We start from the raw sequence: 22,626 nt of genomic DNA on the forward strand, positions 1-22,626 counted from the left end.
TTTCATTCCCTGCCAAATGGTTGCAAGGGCAGCAGAGTAGCATAAACGATAACTGGAAAGAGATAAACAAACGATGCTTGGTAAAATAAGAAGGAAGAACGGAAAACCTTTGCATCTGTGTTGTGTTCTAAATGCTCTAAATGAAATCCTACCACCACGTGGATGCCTGCGCGTGTCTTGCATACCGTCTTTGCGTTGGATGATTTCTTTTTCTGAGGTTGTTGTAGTACAAGAAAAATATTTTGCGTACTGTAATTGATCAGATTTAATGGAATTATATTTTTTTCTTTCAAAAATAGCTCAATTTTCTACTTAAAAGAAAAGAAACACGTTCAAGGTTCAGTTTGAATTGAAGGCGGTGCAAAATTGCATGATTGAAAAACGTTGTATTACAATTTGTTACAATAAATCACCCCACCAGCTGGCCTGTTTTACACTCTCACATTTTTAAGTACCTTTATGTGTGAGTGTATTCTGTAGTTGTTGTTTTTTTATATTTTTAGCATACTTATAAATACAATGCGCTGAGCAGCTAGGAAAGATACACTAGAAAGAGAGAGAGAGAGAGAGAGAGAGAGAGAGAGAGAGAAGCAAAAGCGTAACAACTCTTGTTATTTCCCATTGCTAATTTCAAGCCACCAGGCGATCCGTCTTATACATGCACAAACACATGTTAAGCGACTCTTTTTCAATGAGCAAAAGCTAGCTTTAAATTCATTTCCTACAGTTTCGCTATGTACCCATCGAAATTATCGTTTCGAACAATGCAAAGCCATAACATGCAACTATAATGTTACGGACCTTGTCATTCTGCGGCACAGCAGCTGTTGCGTTTTAAAACTTTTTTATTTTTCCTGCAAATAAAACACCGTTTGTTGGTACGTGTGTGTGTGCAAACTAGAAGTAAACTAGAAGGTTTAATTTTTAAGCAACAAGGCCCGCGTCCGCTGGTGGCTTACGTACGGATCGTTGTGAAACTATTTATATTTTATTGTTGTTGAGTCGTTGTTCATGAACATAAGTTTTTCTACCCACCACTATAAAATGCAAAACGAAAGAAAATGTATTTGTGGAGCCAACGAGCGCGTCTTGCCGTTCGGAAAACCAGTCCAAACTGGGTATCGTGGTAGCTTTTCTTTTACTCTTGCTGGCGTGTGGCGTGGTTTGTAAACGACCGCGTCTTGAGTGGCTCTTGAGGGCCAATGGCTTGCACCTCGCGTTTCCGGTGCACCACACCTAACGGACCACGTACACAGACAAATACACAGACAAGGCCAATTCTCGAGTGGTTCTCACCAGCGATTGAATTGTAGCCGAAACGATTAGCGCACGAAGTGTGTTTGTTTAAACGAAATCAAACAAACTTCAACATTCGCTATCGGAATGTTCGCATAGAGCCGTGATGCTAGTGGATGGTTCCGAAAACAACCCTCTTGAAATGGGCTTTGTCGCGTATCTGGTGCCGTTGTAGGAGGCGGTGGGAAGCGAGCGATGGGAAGAGTCCTGCCAAATGTTATGACCGTCCTGCCGTTCATTAGCATAAAATAGCACCTTCATCTTTCACTGTTTCGCCTTCATACTCGATCCCCTCTCGGCTCGTTGCCTTGGCGTCCCTGTTGACTCCACTTCGGGTTCGGTCAGCTGTAGCGCAGGCAAGCTATTGCCCGAACGTGTGCGATGACTAATGATGGTGACACACGACAGCTGCAGACAACGAAATGGTGGGTGAGGGAGGGTATAAAGGACGTGTATGGATAGTCGATAGCTAATTTGTGCCTCGCTCGATGCCGCCGTCCCGTACATTCAGTGAAAAGGAAGCGGATGCGTAAGCAAAGTAATATCCTTCACTGGGTGGTTGAATTCTTGTCAGTGAAGTGTTGCTCATTTGCAATCAAAATGCAAACGAAGGAAACTCGCTACCGTTGAGCGATGGATAGCAATAAACAAAGGGACACACCGCATGAAGGATACGAGTACGTTAATGCTTAGAACGGTTTGTGGAATAGCTGCTGATTGTTGCAAAAATAGCAACCAGTTTGCCTGCCTGTTAGTCAATGATTAATTCAATGGTATCTGTTAATTTGGGTAGCTTGCAAATGAGCAGCATTGTGCCGTTGAACGGTGCGCAGTTTGTCAAAGAGGTTTACATGACTGGGAAAGAAAATTTGAGGCTTCTCCATGCGGGCGCGATCCTGTTGAAGATAAACGGCCAGGCGTCTCCATGTAGTAGTTATAAATTTGAACGAAACACCATGCGTCTCCATTTCAATAGTTTCGTGGTTTGAAGGCAATAATCAACATAGCTACAAAGAACATCATATAAAAAGTATATTGAATCGATTTTTAAGCACTCAAAATAAGCTTATTTAACTACATATTATCAAATCACACTTAGTGTGCGCGATGAAATGCACTTGTTGCCTGTGCCGCGCGAAAATCTCGTTAGTTTTAAGCTTCGCTCTCATAAATTATCGTAAAACTTCCCCTATTGAAGTTCAGTTGTTTTTTCTCCCTCTTGTGTTTACCCTCTCAGAGTGCTGTTGCTAGTAAAGTGCGCTTGTTTTAAATATCATTAGGGTCGGGTCGGGTAATAACGGATATAGAAGTTTGTTTAGAGAGATTATAAGGCTATAAAACGGTCACCGTTCTCTACACGGCAGGTCGAGGAATTAGGGTATACGGACGTGACAGACAAATGTTTATGGCTTTCAGGCTGTTGTCGTTGGTCGTGTGTTTCGCCGCGATGTACACACGTGTTGAGTTTAGTTCTAGGTTGGCACTTGGGGGCGCGTGTAACTGTTTCGAATAAAATAAATTTTTCTGGAATTGATTGTATAACTTTTATTAATTTTCTTTTCTAACACACACACACACATCCATCATATCTAACTTAAGGAGCACATTTGATTTGAAAACAAACAAACAGAACTGGTCATGCTAAAGTAGTGCTTATCGTTTGCGGAAAGTATATCTTTCCAATAATGCTCAATCTGTAGTCAAACGAAAAATCATTGCTCGTTACGTATTCCCGTATCGTTCAAGAGCTTGCGTTCGGTATAATGTTCCTTTGTGGCTTGCGGTGGTATAGTTTGAGCGATTAATTCCACTTCGTGCAGCTCCAACACACGGTGCCTTATGCATGGAGCGAAACGCATGAAATGCTCATATTTTATCCTAGCAGTTTCATTTACATACTCAGCAAGAAGACGATGGACGTTATTGTTCTATCATGGCGTCTTGGGATTCATCTCGATCCGGATAGCACATATTCATGGATGGCTTCATGCAACGTACGCCATGCATTCTGCACGTGCCTGTCTTACGATCTGTCTAAGATGAGCATGCATGCACATGTTACCAAACGAATGAGTACGCTATGCCAATGTCGTTTGGAGTCGCATTTTGCCGTGCCATACTACTCCAATACGGACCGTCGAGCAGATTGATGGAAGTTTTGCATCGTGGACTTTAATTTCTCATACCATAACGATCCACCGAACACAAAAATGTTGCACACTTAGTTTGATAGCAAAAGCAGTTCCGGTTCCCGCACGGGTGTACATTTTTATGATCCCGCAAGTGGTCCACCAAGAGAAATCATCATTGCTCCCGTTTGTCCATAAATTTGTTGGCCTCTTTTGAAAGTGGAACTGTCATACTCGTTGTTGACATCGTGACATGACCGAAAATTGTTCTCAATGGACACCAGTTTTCCACCAATCCCCTGACGGCTTGATTCGTTCCGGATGAATGGGTCTTTGCGTTTTCCCGGCAGCTGCTTTTTTTTTTTGCTCATCAATGAAATATTTTGCCATCAGATTTTGTATGTGTGTATGTATGTTTTGGAGAAGTTCTTTTATAAGCCCTCAACCGCAACACCTCGGCACGGGCAAGCCGATGTTGTGTGCCTCGGACCAACGTTCCCGCAGTGCCAATTTTTGGTCAGGAAAAAAGTTTCATGCTCGTTCCGAGAGTGAATTGTACGAGCCAACGGATGAAAGCTTTCTCAATTATTTAACCTTGCTTCCCACGCCGGGAGTGCCAGCTTATACATCGGAGGCCTTTTTGTGGCAATTTCACAAAACTTCCCTGCTTCGACTATAGTGGGTGAGGCGTGCAGGCGGTACCAGCTAAAAGAGTCACCCTTTTCGCAGTTTTTTTTTTCATTTTTTCCATCAACTAGGCTCCACAAATTCACATAGTTTTTTTCCCCTCTCTCGCTCTCTCTCCCATCATCGATAAACGATTCGTGCCGGACGACCTCTTCGATCGCGTTCTGCTCGTTGAGTTCATTAAATTAGAAAATTGATGAAAACCGACGACGACTGTCCTTTTGTCGGTCAAAGGGGAGGTGCAAAAAAATGGTCAAACGACCACCCGAACAGGAAGAGACATTTCACGCAACATCGGGTGGATAATTGCGATCGATTGATTAGTTTTGAAAATTGAGGTTATCGCGTCGCGGGTAATTGATTTGGTGCTTTCCGAATGCGTACCATTTCGTCATATGAAAGTTGTTGTATTCATTTGAAAAAATATTGTCAGCTAAATTAAAAACAAGTTATACTTCAAAATTACTTTTTATTTAGTCTCGATTAATTCCAAACATTAGTTAGTGTTGTAGCCAGAATTCACCAATAGATTTAATTAGCCTAATAGCTTCCATTCTCTGTGTGCACAAATAACATGAAAAATACATTTGCTAATAATATTCATGTCTGGTAAATCAATCCCACGAGGACGCACACTCGTAGAAAACAAAATTACGTAAAATTTGGTGTGTCATTCTTTTGATCGGATCCATTCTATCACAATAAGTCTCCTGTCAACCATCTCAACTATTTGCGAGGTAAAATTAGAGTTTTATTATGTGCTCATTTTGATGGTAGATACACACAACGAGACACGTCCAAATAAGCATCATCGTGTGTGGCGAAAAAGCACCATACATATGCCATTTAATAGCCAGAACTCCAGGGTCCAGATTGGAAATCAATCGAGCTTACCGAGATCAGTTACGCAGGTGCCGACGTCTGTTGTGGAGCTAGAGATTTGCCTGTGTGGTGCCTGTGGAAACGCTTTTGCGTCGTTACGAAAGGTCGTCGCCATTTTTTTTTTTTTTCGTTTTAGAAGCGGTAACCTATTTGGAAACCTTGTCCGTGTCTGCATCAGTGAAGCCCTAAAAAGCCCGGGATAACCGATTGCCCGGAACCGATGACCACAGACACAGGCCTATCATAACGTGCGAAGACGAAAAAGGGTTCCACGCACGTGCACGATATGATGTCGAATCGGCCAGGGTTTTGTGTTGTTAATGTTTCCTCACACGCTGCTCTTTGTGCTCGGGTTTGGGTGGTTGGATTAGAGCTTGCTGCTATGTCTGGCCTCTTTTTTTTCATTTGGGGTGTTATATGAGCTAACTATTCTTACGAGCTTAGTTGTGCTGCGGTAGACAGTTGTCTAGTGTCCGGCTGCAGTCGTACGAATACACCAGACAGAGTGGAAAGACAAATTGCCCAAATACCTTTAACTGGTAAGCTGATTGTGGTTGCGAAGGTATAACGAATTCGCGCTCATTAATACAAACCTTTCGGGGTGAATCGATATGGTTCGGTAGCGGTGTAATGTTTAAGCCGTGCTGTTATCTACCTTAGCCTTTTAGGAATAATTGTTCATTTCCCAGGCAATTAAATACAGATGTGTTGCTCAATTTCTCCCAGAAATATGTCAATTTAAGCAAAGTCCTTGGCTTATTCTGATTTACTTTGGGATGGTAAACTACATAACAGATGGCAAAACATTAAATAAATTCAAATAGTTGAGTCACGATCTGTGTATTAAATTCTTTTAGTACATAAATATGTTGAATTTATGTTGAAGATTTTCCTTTTTTTTAGAACAGTCGGCCTGTCTATATGGACGCTTGAAACAGAAAATTCCTATAATGGCATTCTTCTTCTACCATTCACCCCAAATAACAACATAGTTAAGTAACCGATAGAACGCAAAGTTGGCCTCAAAAAGGGGTTTGCTTTTGACGCTTAATTTAATTTAATCCTGGATGTCTCGGATGGCAACGGCCACCAAGTTGTCAGCCCAATAGTTGGGAGTAGATACCGGGCACCGAGCACGAGCTGCCAACGAACGGGAGCAAGTGTTTCTTCACTGCTCTGTGTGTTACCTTGGGCTTTTGCTGCCAACGTTACGAATCACGCTTAACGAGCAGTATTCTAAAGCGCGGTCTGGCGCGAAAGTACTGCAGCAGAGATAATTTAAATAATTACTGCTAACATCGTTAACACTTTGTAAACACAATTCTGGCGAACCATATGGTTTGGATTTGGGTTGAAATTGTAGCAGGAACGAGTGAGGCTAAATTAATTGAATGTCAGATGTTTACACAAATAAAACGTGCAGATTTTCTTTTAAGGGGTTATAGTTTATTCCACTCAATTTGTGCAAATTAAGCTTAGTATAAAAATGATTTTGCTGCTTGTCATTTAAGGAATTCATCTAGACACCTAGGTTTTTGAATATTTAATGTTGTTGGAAAATGCGTTCCTTCCAATAAGGCTTTAACACAATGTTTCCATGATGCACAATAAATGTAGAAACACTCCGCTAAAAGTAGGAGGAAACATTTGAATGGCTTCTTGGTGTCACCGAACAAGATACACGCCAACTAATCGTTTTAAAGCACCCAAATGGTACATGCATTTTTTAAAACCTCCTGTTACGCAGACACACCGTACTACAGACTTGAGCTAAATATTCAAGTAAGGTACACGGGTCGTGCCGTGCTGATTGTATGTATTTTTGTGTGTTTTTTTGCTTCCTTTCTTGAAAAATCAATGTCCTTTTCTGTGTACCATTGAGCTGCGACATAATAGCTGCAAAATAAGCAATAAAAAATAGAATCCCAGCCACCCCAGTAGACATGAGGGCACAAAATATTCATCATCACGCCTTTACCCTCGAGCAATGTGACAGCTCGAGCGTGTACTTTTTTTTACCTCTTGTTGGTTTCATTTTCTATCCCTGGCGAGAGACAAGAACGCGCCTCAGAAAACGAATAATCCTATAATGTGCTGTATTCCGTTCGGGGTGTTGTTTTGTGCCCAAAATTCCTTTTCGTGTGGATTAGACAATGCTTTCGGTTCTCTGCTCGGTGCGCTGGTAGTCGATATTGAAAGTCATACCTAAACGAACGCCATACAGTTCGCTTCTGTGCACATTCAAATTACTGTCAATTGCGTAGCCGGGTGTAAGAAGAGCCGATTTAAATCGTTTTAATAAGCTTGTTTCAAAATTACACTTCCCATATTGGATAAGTAGCAAGCGATCGCTGGAAGTACTGCTTCTGTACGCTGAGGCACACCGTTGCGTTTCCTAGCATTCTGGCAACATTACAGCCGCCATATCGGCCTACAGTTGCTGGCGGACAAGAATGTCGTTATGGTTCATCGATTCCCCGGGGTGAGAGAGATAAAATTAAACCACAATGGAGACGCCCAGCTGGCGATCGTTTGCTCCGAACTATTCGGTGGAGACGCCTGGTGTCTGTTGACCGGTGTGATTTCGAACGGTACCTGTGCACCCGCTGAGATTCGGATGTATCAATGGCCCGTTCTGTATCGTGTTAAACAACAATTTACGCTCGTTCATCCCACCGGTTAGCGCTTGCACTATAGAAAAGATCTGTGAAATCCACCACTAAGCTTTCGAATTTTAGCACTGAATTAATTTTTATGACTGTGTACAGCACACTTTACACTCGGAGGCACTATTGAATGGCAGATAAGGTTTGTTTAGAGCTTCGTTTTCTTAACGTGCTGTATAACCAGCTTCCATTCTTTTGATTTTATTTTCAAACAGTTTTTAAATGTCCAATATTTGTGTTGAACCTAAATGATGTTCAATATAAGTTTTGCTAATAATACAATATTATCTTTTACCACCATGTTGGTTAAAGAATTTCCATATAACTGCACACTTTAATAATGTACCAGTACCTTCTATCAGCGCCTGCCTTTCTACACATGGGCCTTTTTTCTATAAAGAGTCCGGAAATGACCCATAACGGTAACGATTATCGTTAAGTTTCCGGTCTTCTCCCCCACCCCCAACAAGTCTCGAACGAAAGTTTGTGGTGATAGTGAAAAAAGGGATGGCAAAAAAGTGGATGGTGGTGATCTGGGGCGAAAAGTTTAGTCCGTTCGTTCGTCTCGGGGTCGATTTTAGTATGCCATCCAAAAACACTCCTGTGTGAAAAGTTCAGCTACAGTTGGAAAACTTTTGCACTCAAAGGAAGAAAGCAAGAACCTAGCACAAATGAGTGTGTGTGTGTGTGCACGTCCTTACCGGTTGTTTTTTTCGGTGGGTGGCAAGATGCACTCGAAGAAGGGGAGTGGACCATCGTCTATTGTTTTATTAATTGATGATAGCTAAAGTTTTGCTACGTTCCATCGGCTATCTCGAGCACCCCTGTGTCTGTATGAAGGAAACCATTCAGAGGAACGGAACACTTTCATGGGTAGGAATGTGTGTGCAATTTTGGGAACAAGTGTGATAATCATTATTTTCTGCCACGCGTCGTGAGGCCAAACTTGTTCACCTCAGGTTACTGTTCATTCTAGAGGAAAAAACCATCGATTTGCTGTAGTGAGAATACTCGAGTGCAGTGTCAAACTAAAGTTATGTATTTAGTTTTCAGTACATCTTGAAAATGAATAATTTTCTACACAATATAACTCAAGAATTAAAGGCAGAAACTATGATCTTTAAAATTGTATTTTCATTTCCATGCTCAGGCACTGCATTTCTGATTTAAATATTGATATGATTAATTTCACCAACAATACGCATTTCATAAACGTAATCCGATTATTCTTCAGCCATGGGGAAGAATACATCACAAATTGCTCAATTCAATAAAAAATTGGAATAGCTAAAAATGATGAGAAATGTTACTTTCTCTCGATTCAAATTGCTCCTGAAAAAAAAAAATACTTTGATGTCTGTGCGTACAGGCCTTTACCAGTAACAGCATCATCACATTTGAAGAGCCTCATTACTACTAATCGTAAGGAAGCAGAACGTTCGCACTGTGCAAAACCCGGACGATACCGTCAGCCATCGTTTATGGCTTTATGCTTTCGAGGTTGTCATCATGTTACTGTCGTTCCTTTTTTTTTTTTTTTTTGGGACTTTTTCTGTAAGTTGGTCCGCTTGCTCGTCAACGGTGTGGTACGGTCGTTTACCGTTCGGGTTCAGTAAGCATCCTTCCCATTCAGTGAGTTTGTCATATTGCAAAAGCGATGGACTTGCCCCTATGACTCGTTGGATCAAATCGTTAGACGAAGTCAAATGACAAATGAAGATTTCCTGTCCTATTCCAGCATACAGTTGAACACTCCTCGGCGTGTATGTGTGCATGTTTACCGAAAGCAATTATTATTATCACACAACCGAAACTGTGGTGATCTGTGTTGGTGCCAACACAGTGTTCGTAGACACAAGCCGGTTTTCTATCCTTCCTTTTTTTTGGGAAAGATTCGTTCACAAACACAGCGGTCGGTCGCTGAGTCAGACAGGAGCATGTGGCATTCCCTGTTCGACGGTTGATGCTCATGCGCAGGACACACACGTCTCAAGCCCGGCACCAATACAAACGGCAAGCAATGCAACGCGCCCTTTCCTATGGACGGCTCGGTAAAACCAAACGCATCCGTCAGTATACGGGTATCCTTGTTGGGGTAGTGTGCGTGTCGGTTAGTGAGTTGCGAAATGCGCCGGTATGCTGGCAGAGTAACATAACACTACCTAGCGTCAATGCGTCTTCGTTGCACAGACAAGCGAGGAGTAACGCGCGTGCATCAACACTAGTGCATTTTCAACGCAACATTTTGAAGCAGTTTTATTTTTTTTAGCTATTGCAAAGTGGTTGTAAAGTAATTGAAATTTGTCTTTATTGTACAAGAAAACTAAGCGACATTTCATGGGTGTATGGGTGTATAAACGATTACGTTAAGTGTGTGTAAAAAAGGGGCGAAGAAAAAGGTGTTATCTTGCTTGCTACAAACAACACAAACATTTGAAGAATCTCGGTCACAGGGAACTGGTGAAAATGTGGCTTAAAATCCTATACACACTGTCTTCGAAACTATAAATTGTTTTGTGAATACGTCACAAATTGTTGCTGCTGCTGTACAACTGTTGGACCTGAACTTGCTTTTGCTTCTTATAACCACTCTTTGAAATGTAGGGAAAATTAGGAAAAACGAATATATGGTTCCCTTAGTCTTGAGAGGGGACGTTCCAAATGAGGCACAGTCACGCAACTGCTTTCAGTGTTTCGCGTACGCTTCACGTAGCTGTGAGCGTAAACGAAGGATTTTTCTGTTCATGGAGCTCGGCACCGCGTAAACGCTTACGCCTAGCATTAATCTCACGCGATGTTCACACGCATGCATCATCGTCTTTCAGCGACCACGTTAAAGTTCGGTTAGGCTCGCTAGGTACTTGCACCGTGCGCAAATGCGCTTGTAATGCACGACTAGGTATGGGAGTTCATAAATTTTATTACACCGAGGTTCGATTGAGGTCTTAATAATAATCGACCTAAATATAGACCGGGCCGTGTTATGCGTGTAAGAAGGATTTTTTTCCCCCAACAACATAAAAGGATAATTTTTCCTGCCACTTTGTAAGTTACACACAGGACCGTTTCATCGCTCGAGCTCGCTTTCTCTCTCTTCCTTTCCTCTTCTCTCTCGCTGTATCGTTCACTCTCATCATGAATGACGTAAAGTGCAATGGAACGAGTATGTACGGTTCCAGCTAATGGTGATTGCAATTTTTAAACTTCGGCTAAACGCGTGTGCTTCGATGGTGGATGTCCAAGGAGCCGGGCAAATGTGGATGTGAGTGCAGCGTAGCAGGGAAAAGAAAGACAAACAATGGCAGCGAATGTCGAATAGGAAAGCTTCGCGACACCCGGAATAACAAAAGCATTTGCATATACACATATATCCTTCGCCTGGTGCAACATTGTATTTGCACATCCTTAGCTTAAGCGGAGGAAGTACCGAAAAGAATAACCACCATCCCTACAAAGCAAACGTTGCCCCTGCATCAACTGAACGCAGCAGAAAGAACGTGTTTTAGTGTACGATTTCTTCATCATCCTTCTGACGTTGTCGTTTTCTATTGTGCGTGTCTGGGTGTGTGTGTGTGTGCTTGTTTCGTGTGTCGTTTAGGAGGAAAAAAGTGCAAGAAGTGTGCAGAGTGCAACTTTTTCAATTTGTCTTTGTTTTGTTTGACAGTCTCATCGTGTTTAAACCGGGGCAAACGAGAGATAGAGAGAGTGGGCCCGGTGCATGCGGGAAAGGATGTTCATCCATCTTGGCTTGCTCCGGTGAAGTTGTGTTGCCTGGTGCAATAGTGATATCGGTAATTGAAGTTGTGTGTCCACTCGAAAGTGTTTTATTTGTTAATAGTGTAAATCTCATCAAAGTTGCGTGTTGCGTGCTGCAGTGTGTATTTTCGTTTCGTTGAATACAAACGAAAGGTGCACATTTATCGATCCAATAATCAACAATTGCATGAAGGTGAATGTACTCGTTCAGTTAAAATTGTACCCTTGTAATCGATCGTAAAGTGTCACGTGAGGAAAACGTTAGCATTGCTAAATTGAAGCATTGTGTGACGACACCACGGCATCGCAAGTATATACAAGGCAGCCCAGCCATGAACCATCCAGTCTAGGATAGGTGGTGGGAAAGTGAATCCCTCTAATCAACTGCGGAGCCGCTTGCACAGGCGCCCGCAAGGAGATGAAAGTCACCACCGTGCGAAGTTTTCTGCTCCGACGAAACTCGTGGGCAAGCACGTGCAACAACTTGGCGCTGGTGAACGGTGACGGTATCGGTGGAAGCATTGTTCGGTGTACGAAACGCTTCAAAGCGCCGGGCACTGCCAACGACGAGAGCGAAAGCAACAGTACCAATACCGCAACAAACGCCAGCAACAGCGTACGGCCGAAGCCGGGCGGGAATCAATACACAAACGGGGAAGCATTAGCGACATCGCGACGGCGTCGTCATCGACACAATTGTCAATTCTACCGGGACGACTGCCATTGTTCCTGGGCGTATTGTTCTTGTGCAACACGGGTGGAAACTACGCCCCTAACCAGACGTCAACAGAGCTCCGATATTCACCGTTGTACTATTTGCCGAGCGAATAATCAACCGCACCAACCCTATCAACCAACGACACGACCTGCCGCACAACACTTTCGCTTGGCATCGTACATTGCACTAGCAGCAGCCAACCAGCGACCTCTAGTGCTCAGTAGACAAACCTTATCACATCGGCTCGTCAGCGCTAGAGTTCGAAGTCGGTACGCTCGGCGGAAAAAGTCGTCCTCGTCCTGTAAACGGCATCGAAAGCGCTTAAACCATTGTGCCATTGGTCTATCATCGGTTCGGCGCCGATCGTCATCGCTGTCGTCAGCAACGTCGGGTTGTAGGTTCGATCGTACTACCTTGCGTAGATCAACCACCATCCACTCCAATGATGGGCTACATCATGGGTTGTGCTTGTTTCAAAGGTGAGCTGAAGAAGTAGGCGTTTATGTTGCTTTTTTCATCGTTGTCTCGACCTTTTTATTGCTGGTGATCGAAGAAAAGGAACATTTATCTTTTCAGCGCCCTCGGCGGTATGTTTGCAGCGGAGTGGAATTTGCAATGTTTACTATCGGCTTTGGGAGGAATATACGACCCAATTAGTTTCCTATTATCGATAAGCAGACAAATACACACACACACACACACACACACACACACACACACACACACACACACACACACACACACACATGTATAGTATACGCCTTGTTTGTCATGTTTTTTTTTGTGCTAAAGTTTAATCAACTGACAAACAATGCAAAGCGAACTAAGCAAACGAGATAACGTATGCCGTGTTAATGCAGTGTGTGAGTTCAGAAAAGAAATCTACAGCTTCGAGGAATATGCGTTTTTTGTGCGACGATGACTACATAACGCACCTTATCGGTTTGAATAATCAGAATGTAGCGTTGCGTCATCTTAGCGATCCTATTAGAATTTAACTTCAGTGTAAGATTATTTACAAGACAGCTTAGTGTCGATTTGTATGTAAAAATATCCTTTCCATGCGAAACTCAAGGGACGAGAAACTGAATATAAATCAAACATGGTACAATTAATCACCCACAAACCCCCAAAAACCGGTCAAAGGTGTCGACAGCTGATCGCTTACCCAAACTGCACTCCGATTTGCCCCGGGAGCGGGGCGGCTAAGGCGCTCGTTTCTTTTTTTGCTGCATCATTGGCGTGTTGCCTTGGTCTCCATCGTTGTGATACGATTTGATTGGCAAAAGGTGGCATTCACCTATGCGATGAAGTCTTGCCCGGATTCCTGCAGTCATCAATCTTTTTCCCCCACATGCCACCGAAAGCGATGGCTTAATAGTTTCAATTTCTCCACACAACCGCACAAAGTACACCCGCTTGTTGTGCACACCCGGAAATGATGTGGCTTTCCGGTGCAGATAGTCATCATCGGTGCGGTACGTTTGTATGTATGTGCTGGGGCCCTCTTTGTCCCAAAGTTCACACGATAAATTGTTTGTTTGTCTCCAACACCTAACACGAGTATGTTCCATAGACGAAACGGACCTATGCTTTCCTAGTGTGTTTGTTCGCATACTGCTCAAATCGTAGATTGATTGTTTCGATTTGTGTGCTGGATTTGTGTGCCTTCACATCACTGGATTGTGCCGTTCAGTTTTGCGCTTACTGATTGCAGCATGTTACGGTTCGTTGAACCATTTTCTGGGCAAATAAATCAAAATCAGGAATGCATGTATAGTTAAATCTGGCTTGTTGCAAAATGTATCTTTAATTGGAAAATATTTGTGAAAGCTTGAAACGGCTTGGAATGCTGTTTGGTTTCGTGAAATAATTGTACTGAAGAAAGTGTGTCAAAAGTCAAAGTATTATTTACTTTAGATTGAAATTTTTCAGTATATAAAGCACGTGTGACAAGATAAAATTACTTCCAGAATTAATCGTTTCCCTCCGTATCCAATTAAAGTGTGATCCGTTGTACAAAAATGAGAAAAGAAAATTAAATTCACTAAATGAATGGAAACAAACGGTAGCAATACGGCTTCTTATCTCGTCAGCTGCTGACAGTACAGTCGCGCGGCATTAGTAGTGTTATGACTGGGAATGCCACTCATTAAGCAACTGCCAACTGTAACTACCGAACGAAGGATCGAGCGATTTTGTCAGACAGCTGTTGAAAAGGCATACTAATGAGTTACTTTATATTCATCTAGCTATATCGCAACGCAAAGTACCGGCAATATTGAATTTTCTTTTCTACACAACATTCGCGGCGTAGATATTGAGCGGGCAAAAACTCTTTCCCTCGTTCGCATTCGCATCTCCAGCTCAATCCTACACACTGCCATTATGTCTTCGCTTGTTTGACGACTATCTGCTGCCATCTTGGGATGGTTGGAAAAGTGATTGGAATTATGCATACCGTATCCATAATTTTGTTAGATTATTCATTTCTGTTATATATAGTTTTTATCCGAATGTTCATTGGTTGTTTACTTTTGTTTAAAAGCATTCTTCGCTATTTCTATGTTCACTTTAACAAAAAAGAAGGAGTCAGCCACACAAAAGTAAACTAAGCAAGCACATTGAATGCTTTCGGTGCAGATTGCATTTATTCAATTACACTTCAAGCCATGCGCCTACATTTACAAACGGAAGCTGCTCTTATACCTGCAGACGTACCGTGGCGAGCAGCTCCCGAAGGCAGTACGCACGAATCCAGCCGCACAGTAACACCCGTTGGTGCACGGTGCCGTACATTCCGTAGTGGCCGTGTTCAGGGTGGAACAAGATTTCTCACACTCGGCACTGCCGCATACCCAACGTTCACCGTACCGGCATACTGAAATGGGAAAGAGTAACGGTGAGAAGCGCACTTGGCTAGAATGAAATATTCAATCTCTTATTCGTTGCCCCTGGAAATATGCTTACCATCGGCACCGTTGGCCATGGACAGACCAATGATGAATACCAACAGGCAAATATACAATACCTTCATGCTTGGATAGAACGTATAATTGGCACGAGATTTATACGCGTACCGGGCGAAATGATCCGCTCGAAACGCTGGATAAGCTATAACTCGTCGTTACAGGCGTGTTACAGCGGTGTGGAGCTTGTACCGGTGCTCTGCAATTGGGGAGGGGTCGCAGAATCTTGGTTCGTGTGTCGTACAACGGTGTACAACTGTGCAAACATTTTGCAAGGTAAAAATGTGCTATAAACCAGACGAAATGTACTCCAAAAAGTTGGTTGTGTTGTGTTTTAAGGTTTCGGTTGTAGTATCGCATGTTTTATGTACGCCAGCCAAATTTCGCTGGAGCATTTTGAAAATTCGTGGCAATTTTAATTCAATAACGGCGCAATGGAACCAGAGCTCGATCGGTTCCTCGATTCGTCTTTTATGAGGAATCAGTTATAGTCGCTCATTATCAGCATGCTTGAGTCAGACGAATGCTCCATATTTACGCAAGTGTTCCGGTCCAGAAATTTGTAACAGAAATTCTCCGGAAAAGCTATCCTTGACGATTAACTTTGCCACACGCTGGTCGTTTTGGTGCATTGAACCACACGGAACAGTACCGTATTCCTTCCCAAACAGGTTAGATGGCTTACTTTTCTGTCGTGCGGTTGCTGCCATTCGTGGTCCTAGTATCGTCATTGACCATAGGATGTATGGTTCTAGCCCAGAACCCCGACGACACTGGTGGGTGCCGATTTACTGTTCAGGACTTCACCGAACAGAACATTAAACCTTTCACTCCTTTCACACCTATTCTAGAAACACCGCCAATGGAATGCAACAGGGTGAATGAAAGTTATGACCCATGTGGTAGTGGGTGCGGTGATTTGACCTGTCAGAATGTACGTCGAAACGACGTCCAGTGTGGTCGCCAATGCCAGGAGGGTTGTTTTTGCAATAGAGGCTATGTTCGCAGTCGCAGCGGTAGTTGTATACCGTCGTATGCTTGTGCCACCTTTGGCTGACGTTATGATGGATGACGATACGATGGTTGCGAGGCTATTTTACAAAAAAATGTATCCAGCTTATATGACAATAAATTTGTTATTAATTTGGTAACCTTATGCTTTACTAGTTTGTAGCGAAAAAATCTCTGATTGCGCGTACTCCACAAAAATAGCTTTAGAAGCATACCCGGACATTTACAATGATTTCCGTCTAAAAAGGAAATGTTAATACCCAGGATCTTATCATCAGCTACTTCCCGAGCCGACAGTTTCCATATTAGCTGACTCATTGCTGGTACCCGTTTCTGGTTCCGATGCACACCGTTGCGACACAATAGTTGAGCATTAAAGCACAACACGGACGAAAATGGTGTTTACTCAGCTGCTTGCAGCTTGAAGCTTGTGCGGGTGAATATATCACGCCGCCGGTTTGCTAAACCGTGGTGAAACTCCACACCCAGTTTAGTTGTGCTCAGCCGTTTGACATCAGGTGAAGGACAGATAATTTGTGTGCACGAAATGAAGCTCGAAACTCTCCTCCCAGTGATCGTGCTAATTGTAGTGTCTTTGCTAACGGTTTGCCAGGGACAAAATGCCGTCAATGGTATGAAACAAAAAAAAAATATACGAACGATGTCAGGCATTGCATTGAATCCTCAACGTAATATTTCCAACATTTTTAGACCCAGAACCGCAACCGGAACCGATCGTTTGTACCGAGCCGAACGAAACGTACGATGATTGTGGTCCCATTTGTGGCGATCGTACCTGTGCTAACCAGCGCAAGAATGACGTGAGCTGCAGGCGATCCTGCACCGAAGGCTGCTTCTGCATAGGTGGTTATGTGCGCAACAAGTCAAGGAAATGTGTTCCATCTTATATGTGCACGACAATGGGCTAGACCAATCGGGTGCGATGGCTTTATATTATGTTAACTACGTTTCAGCAATGGAATCAAACAGAAATCTGAATAAAACTGATTGAAAATATAGATTATGATCATTTCAATCGTGATCTTAGTTGCTACAAACCTAAACTTCCATGAGCTTTTCTCATGGATGGACAACAATGAATAATTACGCCGAACGATCAGGACTTTGGATGTATGATAAATAAATCGAGGATGTTAGCTGGTTATTATCTGCATTTATTCGATTGACTCGATTGACATTTGTCTCTCATTTCGTTCTCAAGTCAACTTGAACTGACTCCTGCCTGACTTCAACACACGGGTGCAACGTCATCGTCTTGCTAGCACTTCAAGTCATCCCAAATAGCTCAATGGAATAAGGCCTTGGAAGTCATCTGAAAAGTTAGTCTAATCATTTATTATGGCTGAGTAACGCTCTTTTTTTCCAAAAATGTCCATTCACCACAAACCTTTACCACAGCGGTACGCCGGAATACAGTGGCGGGACTTGTCACGCACGTAGCCATTGCGGCAATAGCAACCTTCCACACACTGCTTGGAGCATTTCACGTCCGAGCGTCTCTGATTGTCACACGTACGATCACCGCAGGCACTTCCACACTCGTCGTAGATTTCGCGCGGATCAGTACAGACGATCGGTGGTGGTCCAGTTTCTTCCTCCACTGTCGTTGGTGCAATGGTAGTGGTGGGCTCAGCAGTTGTCGGAGCTTGGGTAGCAGCTTCGGAAGCTGTCGCAGGTTGAGTAGCAGGTTCAGAAGCGGGTGAAGATGGTGGAGCAACTTCAGCGGTATTTGATACTGCTTCTAAAAATTAACAAATGAAAGTTATAAGATTTTACTTCAACTTGATCCCGTAAGCTGTCTTACCGTTTGCCGCTGGTTTATCGGTTGGAATTGCAAAGAGGAGCGTAAAGCTGCATGCTAGAAACAACACTCCAAGTACGTATCGCGCCATACTGTGAACTTCTTCGCTCGTCGGCGGAAGCAAACAGAGTGAATGGAGGGAAAGAGACATCCATCTTGGTGACCATCTTAAGACACTGTAGACACTGCAGACACCTCCAGACCCGACCCGTTACAGAGAATTTAGTTGTTGTGTCTGGTAGTTGATAGCAGCTGTACAAACATTCTGAGAAATCTGCCATATCAGTTTGTCAGGCCTTCGAACTGTAACTGTTAAGATTCAATATATCTTTCCGGAGTGTTCTTTCTGCATATTAGGGAATCGTACAATGATTCAGTTTGTACAAACAAACAACTCAAAAACTAAAAATTTGTTTATTTAAAGTGTTTTTATGTGTTAAAAAGCACCACAGACACTTTATACTACTAAAATCACCATTTAGATATCTTTTTTTCTTCTTGACTTAACTATCTGTTGGTCATGCTGGCCTTCTAATGGCTTGTTAGACTTCTTTCACACCTCGTAGTCAGACAGTTCGTCGCCACTTCGAGGAGAGCGGTCCGGATACTATTCGCAAGTTCACCAATAACGTATCCTCGAACAATAACAATCATGTTCGTTCAACTAATCGAAGGCTCATTTCGTTAACTTTTTAGCCGGTAAAACACATAAACGATGGGATACAAATGTTTCGGGAGTTTCGCACATAACCTCCCCTGCAGAAGCATCCCGCAATGCATTGTCTCGAGCAGAGTACGTTGTTCCTGCGCTGATTGCTGCAGGTTCGATCGCCACAGGCTGGACCGCATTCGAGTGGTTCTTCATTTGGGTCGATACAGGACAACACATCGCCTGTTGGGTATCGAAAGCAAGCGTTACATTTTGTACAAACATCAAACGCGACATCCTTGTTACCTTCTTCATCGTTCGGGTCCACCTGAGACAGAGTGCCCGCCACAAACAGCGTCACAAACAGCAGCAAAGGGATAGCAACTTTCATTTCAAGCACTCTTCTCCACGATGCACTACGATGTGTGGTATTGCGGGTCGTTAGAAGAGGCTCAAAGACGCAAGTTTTCCTAAGACGAATTGCGGATGATAGAAAGATTGAAACGAGCACCTGTGCAAATATGCAACCAAAATTACTCGCACTTCACTTCAGTGGCAAATGTATGCGTTCATTTGCATTGGCAAATGTATGCGTGACGTGTTTGGAAGCGTTCCAATGTGAAAAAGGGTCCTTAATGAATTTTGCAACTTTATCGTCTTTTGCCGTGAGAAAAATTGTTGTAAATATATTTAAAATTATTTTTTCTAACATATTACTGAAGTAAGCATATATACATATATCTCATTGTTTTCGTCACTCTAAATAATGTTTCCTTTTATTCTTTTACTCTCTCATTACAGGTAGGTGAAAAATATCAATTTTCCTAGAAGCATAAGAAAAAGAAATCAATACAAACCACAACCCACCCTCCCATGCTCTAAGTTGAAGGCGACTTCTATCGCTCGGGACGGGGTTGTGCATGGTGTTTGTATGGGTTTTTCGTTTTGCACGACCGTTTGGTGGTAAAACTGCTTTGCTGTTCATGGCTAGCTACATACAGTTCTTTTTCTTGCTGCAAACTTCTCTTACGGTGAGTTCCCATTTTCAGCGGTAGCATTTTGAAATAGTTGTGGCGGCAGAAAAGGTAATAAAAATAAGAATTGTGCACGAACATCCGGTGGTCGGTCCCCTCAACAAAGATTACATCAGTCTCAATCCTAGCAGTGTGTGTGTGTGTGTGTGTGTGTGTGCAGTGAGGAACCGATTCCAGTGCCGTTTCGTGTTCTATCGACTAACGAAACGTGTAAACAGTAACGATTCTCGACATTTCGATTGATTGATGGGGAAGTTTTCATCCAAAATGAAAAGTGTGCAAACACACACCGGAAAGCATAATAATAAAACAGACGAACGCTTTCATTTTCTCCCTTATAAGCACAGAGGTAAACGTGTGGTTTTGGGGCGGGAAACAAGAAGGTTAAACATTCCAATGACAGAGGTGTCCGGAGAGGAAAGTAAACGCACTCTGCCGGTAGTGCAAACGAGAAACTCCGCTATCCAAAAATATGCTGAACTTGACACGAATGTACGCCCTCCTCCTGTAGCTCTCGAAGGGCGAAATGTTTGTTTGTAAACAGAAATAGATGCACGCTTCATCCGCTTCGAGTGAATGGAATCGAACGTAAGTGCAGTGAGCAGAGCGGTATGACGAAGCAAAAACAGCAGCTTCCGTTACCGATGGCGTTCGAAGCGGTTAGGCAAGGAATGGAATCATGTAATCAAGGATATGACAGGTGGTGAATTGAATCATCGGTTGGCTACTCCCAACAACAGAAACATCCTATGCTCAGCAGCGTGCTGCAGTTCTAAGATCCAGTCGGTATTTTTAGCGTTAAATATCAGCCTGTATCATCAGTCTGCTATGTATGGACCCGGTCGTAAGCGTGACATTAACCAGAGCTGGTACGCATCGTCGTAACCCTCGTCCCGACATTGAACTCGTTGCTGGTTGGTGAGCTACCGTCAACACTCACGGCGTGTGTGTTACTAGGGGATTTCTATTTTTAGCATGACTATATTGGTCACTCAAACAACATTCCGCCTATCAAGGTACAGGGTGATTCAAGTATGACTGAGCAAAACAGTAGCTCAATTCTCCCACTTGGGGAAAACGAAAGAAGTGCGTAGAGTATCCTCTCACTGCTTTGGTAGATTCTCTTACTTCTCTTACTTTCCCCTGAAGCATCGTTTTCCCCTACGCCATTTTCTCTGTTTATTTTGCCACTCACCGAGCAAGCGCCGTTCCGGTGGGTAGAGTGTCTGGGAAAACTTTCATTGAACTTGTGTGCGGTTGAATGTCCTTATCCGGAGCTGTCAGCAACACACGAAATTAAACTACCAAGCGAACAAAAGAGTTGCTTGCCTTTTCGGCCTAGTGGTGTGTTCGCGCATATTTGTACCTCGATAAAATGCTTTCAGTAGTCTGAAGAGGAATTTGATATGTTTGTTGTGAAATAATAGCTTGATAAATGTGATAAAGTACCTTCTTATTCATTAGGAAACTACACTGAGATACCTTAAAATGGTTGTATTAGGATTGGAATGTTTATTCTGGCTTTATAATCACCTAAAGTAAAGTACATATGCTATCGGGTTTTTCTTTTTTACTTTAAAGAATGTACGTAATACTTTACCAACATCACACATCCTTTATAAATATCCCTCAACTTACGCTCTCCGGTCTGTCAGTGATATCTTAATGTACGTGGAAATGTATAAAAAGTCAAGTTTTTCGCTTTGATTTGATGATTTTTTTTAATTTTTATATTGTCTCGTATGTTACAAACCTAAAGCACTTTTCCTTCCTGAGTTTGTATGTTTTATATCAACAGTTGTATGGATTCGAAAGGAAAAGCACAGCTGAGCTTGCACAGGAGAGCCAATGGTCACGTGAATGCGGTTGAGTTGCTCATTTTTGTCGTTTTTCCATTCTCCCCATGTGCGTTTGCTCTTGGTAAAACCCTGGAATGATAAACAAACACTACCCGGCCTAAAAATCTAACACATACCAGCACAGATTCATGCACGCAGTCCCTCATCCAGCGTCGTGAGACGAAACACATCATACACCGACGACTAACAGCACCGTTTATAACCTTGTGACGAAAAACACACGCCATCGTCGTGTTGCCTGTTTGCTGTCAGGTGGTCACGGGGCCCGTTTTTCGTCTGTTGTGGTTTGTGTGATTCATCCACCGTAAACATACACATACACACACACAGGCGCAGGGAAATGGGTGGGCGTTATTTTCTGTTAGCATATTTGCAAAGATTCCCGGAGAGTGCACCGAAACACGTCGTACGGTGGGAATCTCGCGCTAACGTCCGAGGTCTCAGCTGGCCGAAGAAAACGGAAAAGCGATGGATATGAATAACTTACACTGCTTTCAAGATGCTTAAGAAACGATTTCCAAGAAATCTAACGGTGTACTCCATAGTAGGCTTAATGGAAAAAGGGGTTTATATGGGACCGTAACTCAAAAACCCGTACTTCGCTGAATTCGCACGATGATCGGGATAAACTGCTCAATGTAAGTGTGTGGGTGTGCGATGTATGTGGATAGGCTGAATTTTGTATCACATTACCACGAGCCAGCGGTTACGTAACGCGAGCTGAAAACATTCGATGATGGAAAAAGCCTTGAATGCAGTTACGCCTGACCAGGCGCCTCCACTGTGGTTGTTGATGTACGATTGAGGCAAGGTTTCGCTCAAACGAGTTGAATTACCAGAAGAGGGCATTTATTTTCTTCGTTATGTATTATTTTGGATTGTCTAGAATTTAAAAAATATTATTTTTACTTAATTACTTAACCTTTAAAATACAAGTTTTGTCCATTTAAAATAAATTATTGCTTGTGATTCTAAATGTTGCACTATTGCATGTGTATTCTTTGTCCGTTAGACTAGAAGCTCAAAGCTCAAAACAATTCATCAACGCAAGCATCCTAATTTAACTTTCCATCCACAAAAGACTGGGCGTCTCCACCCATGCGCTGTTGGTTTTAATTATTTGTTTTGTAATGAGAAATTTAACTGAA

General features: G+C 42.8%; 5 protein-coding genes across 5 annotated transcripts in view; 3 read left to right on the forward strand and 2 right to left on the reverse strand.

Moving 5' to 3' along the window:
* LOC126561571 (uncharacterized) overlaps window positions 1-22,626 on the forward strand; it is a 92,268-nt gene that overhangs the window by 21,076 nt on the left and 48,566 nt on the right. The gene's annotated exons all lie outside the window — the stretch shown is intronic.
* Window positions 15,780-16,160, forward strand: LOC126563402 (venom peptide SjAPI-2-like). Its single transcript, XM_050220043.1, has 2 exons — window positions 15,780-15,879; window positions 15,955-16,160. The coding sequence occupies exons 1-2, from the start codon at window positions 15,780-15,782 to the stop codon at window positions 16,158-16,160; spliced, it is 306 nt and encodes a 101-aa protein (XP_050076000.1).
* Window positions 16,662-17,043, forward strand: LOC126563405 (chymotrypsin-elastase inhibitor ixodidin-like). The gene is made up of 2 exons (XM_050220046.1): window positions 16,662-16,746; window positions 16,826-17,043. The coding sequence occupies exons 1-2, from the start codon at window positions 16,662-16,664 to the stop codon at window positions 17,041-17,043; spliced, it is 303 nt and encodes a 100-aa protein (XP_050076003.1).
* LOC126563243 (zonadhesin-like) lies at window positions 17,512-18,027 on the reverse strand. Its single transcript, XM_050219872.1, has 2 exons — window positions 17,940-18,027; window positions 17,512-17,873 (listed from the first exon to the last, which is right to left on the reverse strand). Exons 1-2 carry the CDS (start codon window positions 18,025-18,027, stop codon window positions 17,512-17,514), a joined length of 450 nt encoding a protein of 149 aa, XP_050075829.1.
* LOC126563413 (chymotrypsin-elastase inhibitor ixodidin-like) lies at window positions 18,629-18,976 on the reverse strand. The gene is made up of 2 exons (XM_050220054.1): window positions 18,892-18,976; window positions 18,629-18,828 (listed from the first exon to the last, which is right to left on the reverse strand). The coding sequence occupies exons 1-2, from the start codon at window positions 18,974-18,976 to the stop codon at window positions 18,629-18,631; spliced, it is 285 nt and encodes a 94-aa protein (XP_050076011.1).

This window comes from Anopheles maculipalpis, chromosome 3RL, assembly GCF_943734695.1.
Source record: "Anopheles maculipalpis chromosome 3RL, idAnoMacuDA_375_x, whole genome shotgun sequence".
NCBI lineage: Eukaryota > Metazoa > Arthropoda > Insecta > Diptera > Culicidae > Anopheles > Anopheles maculipalpis.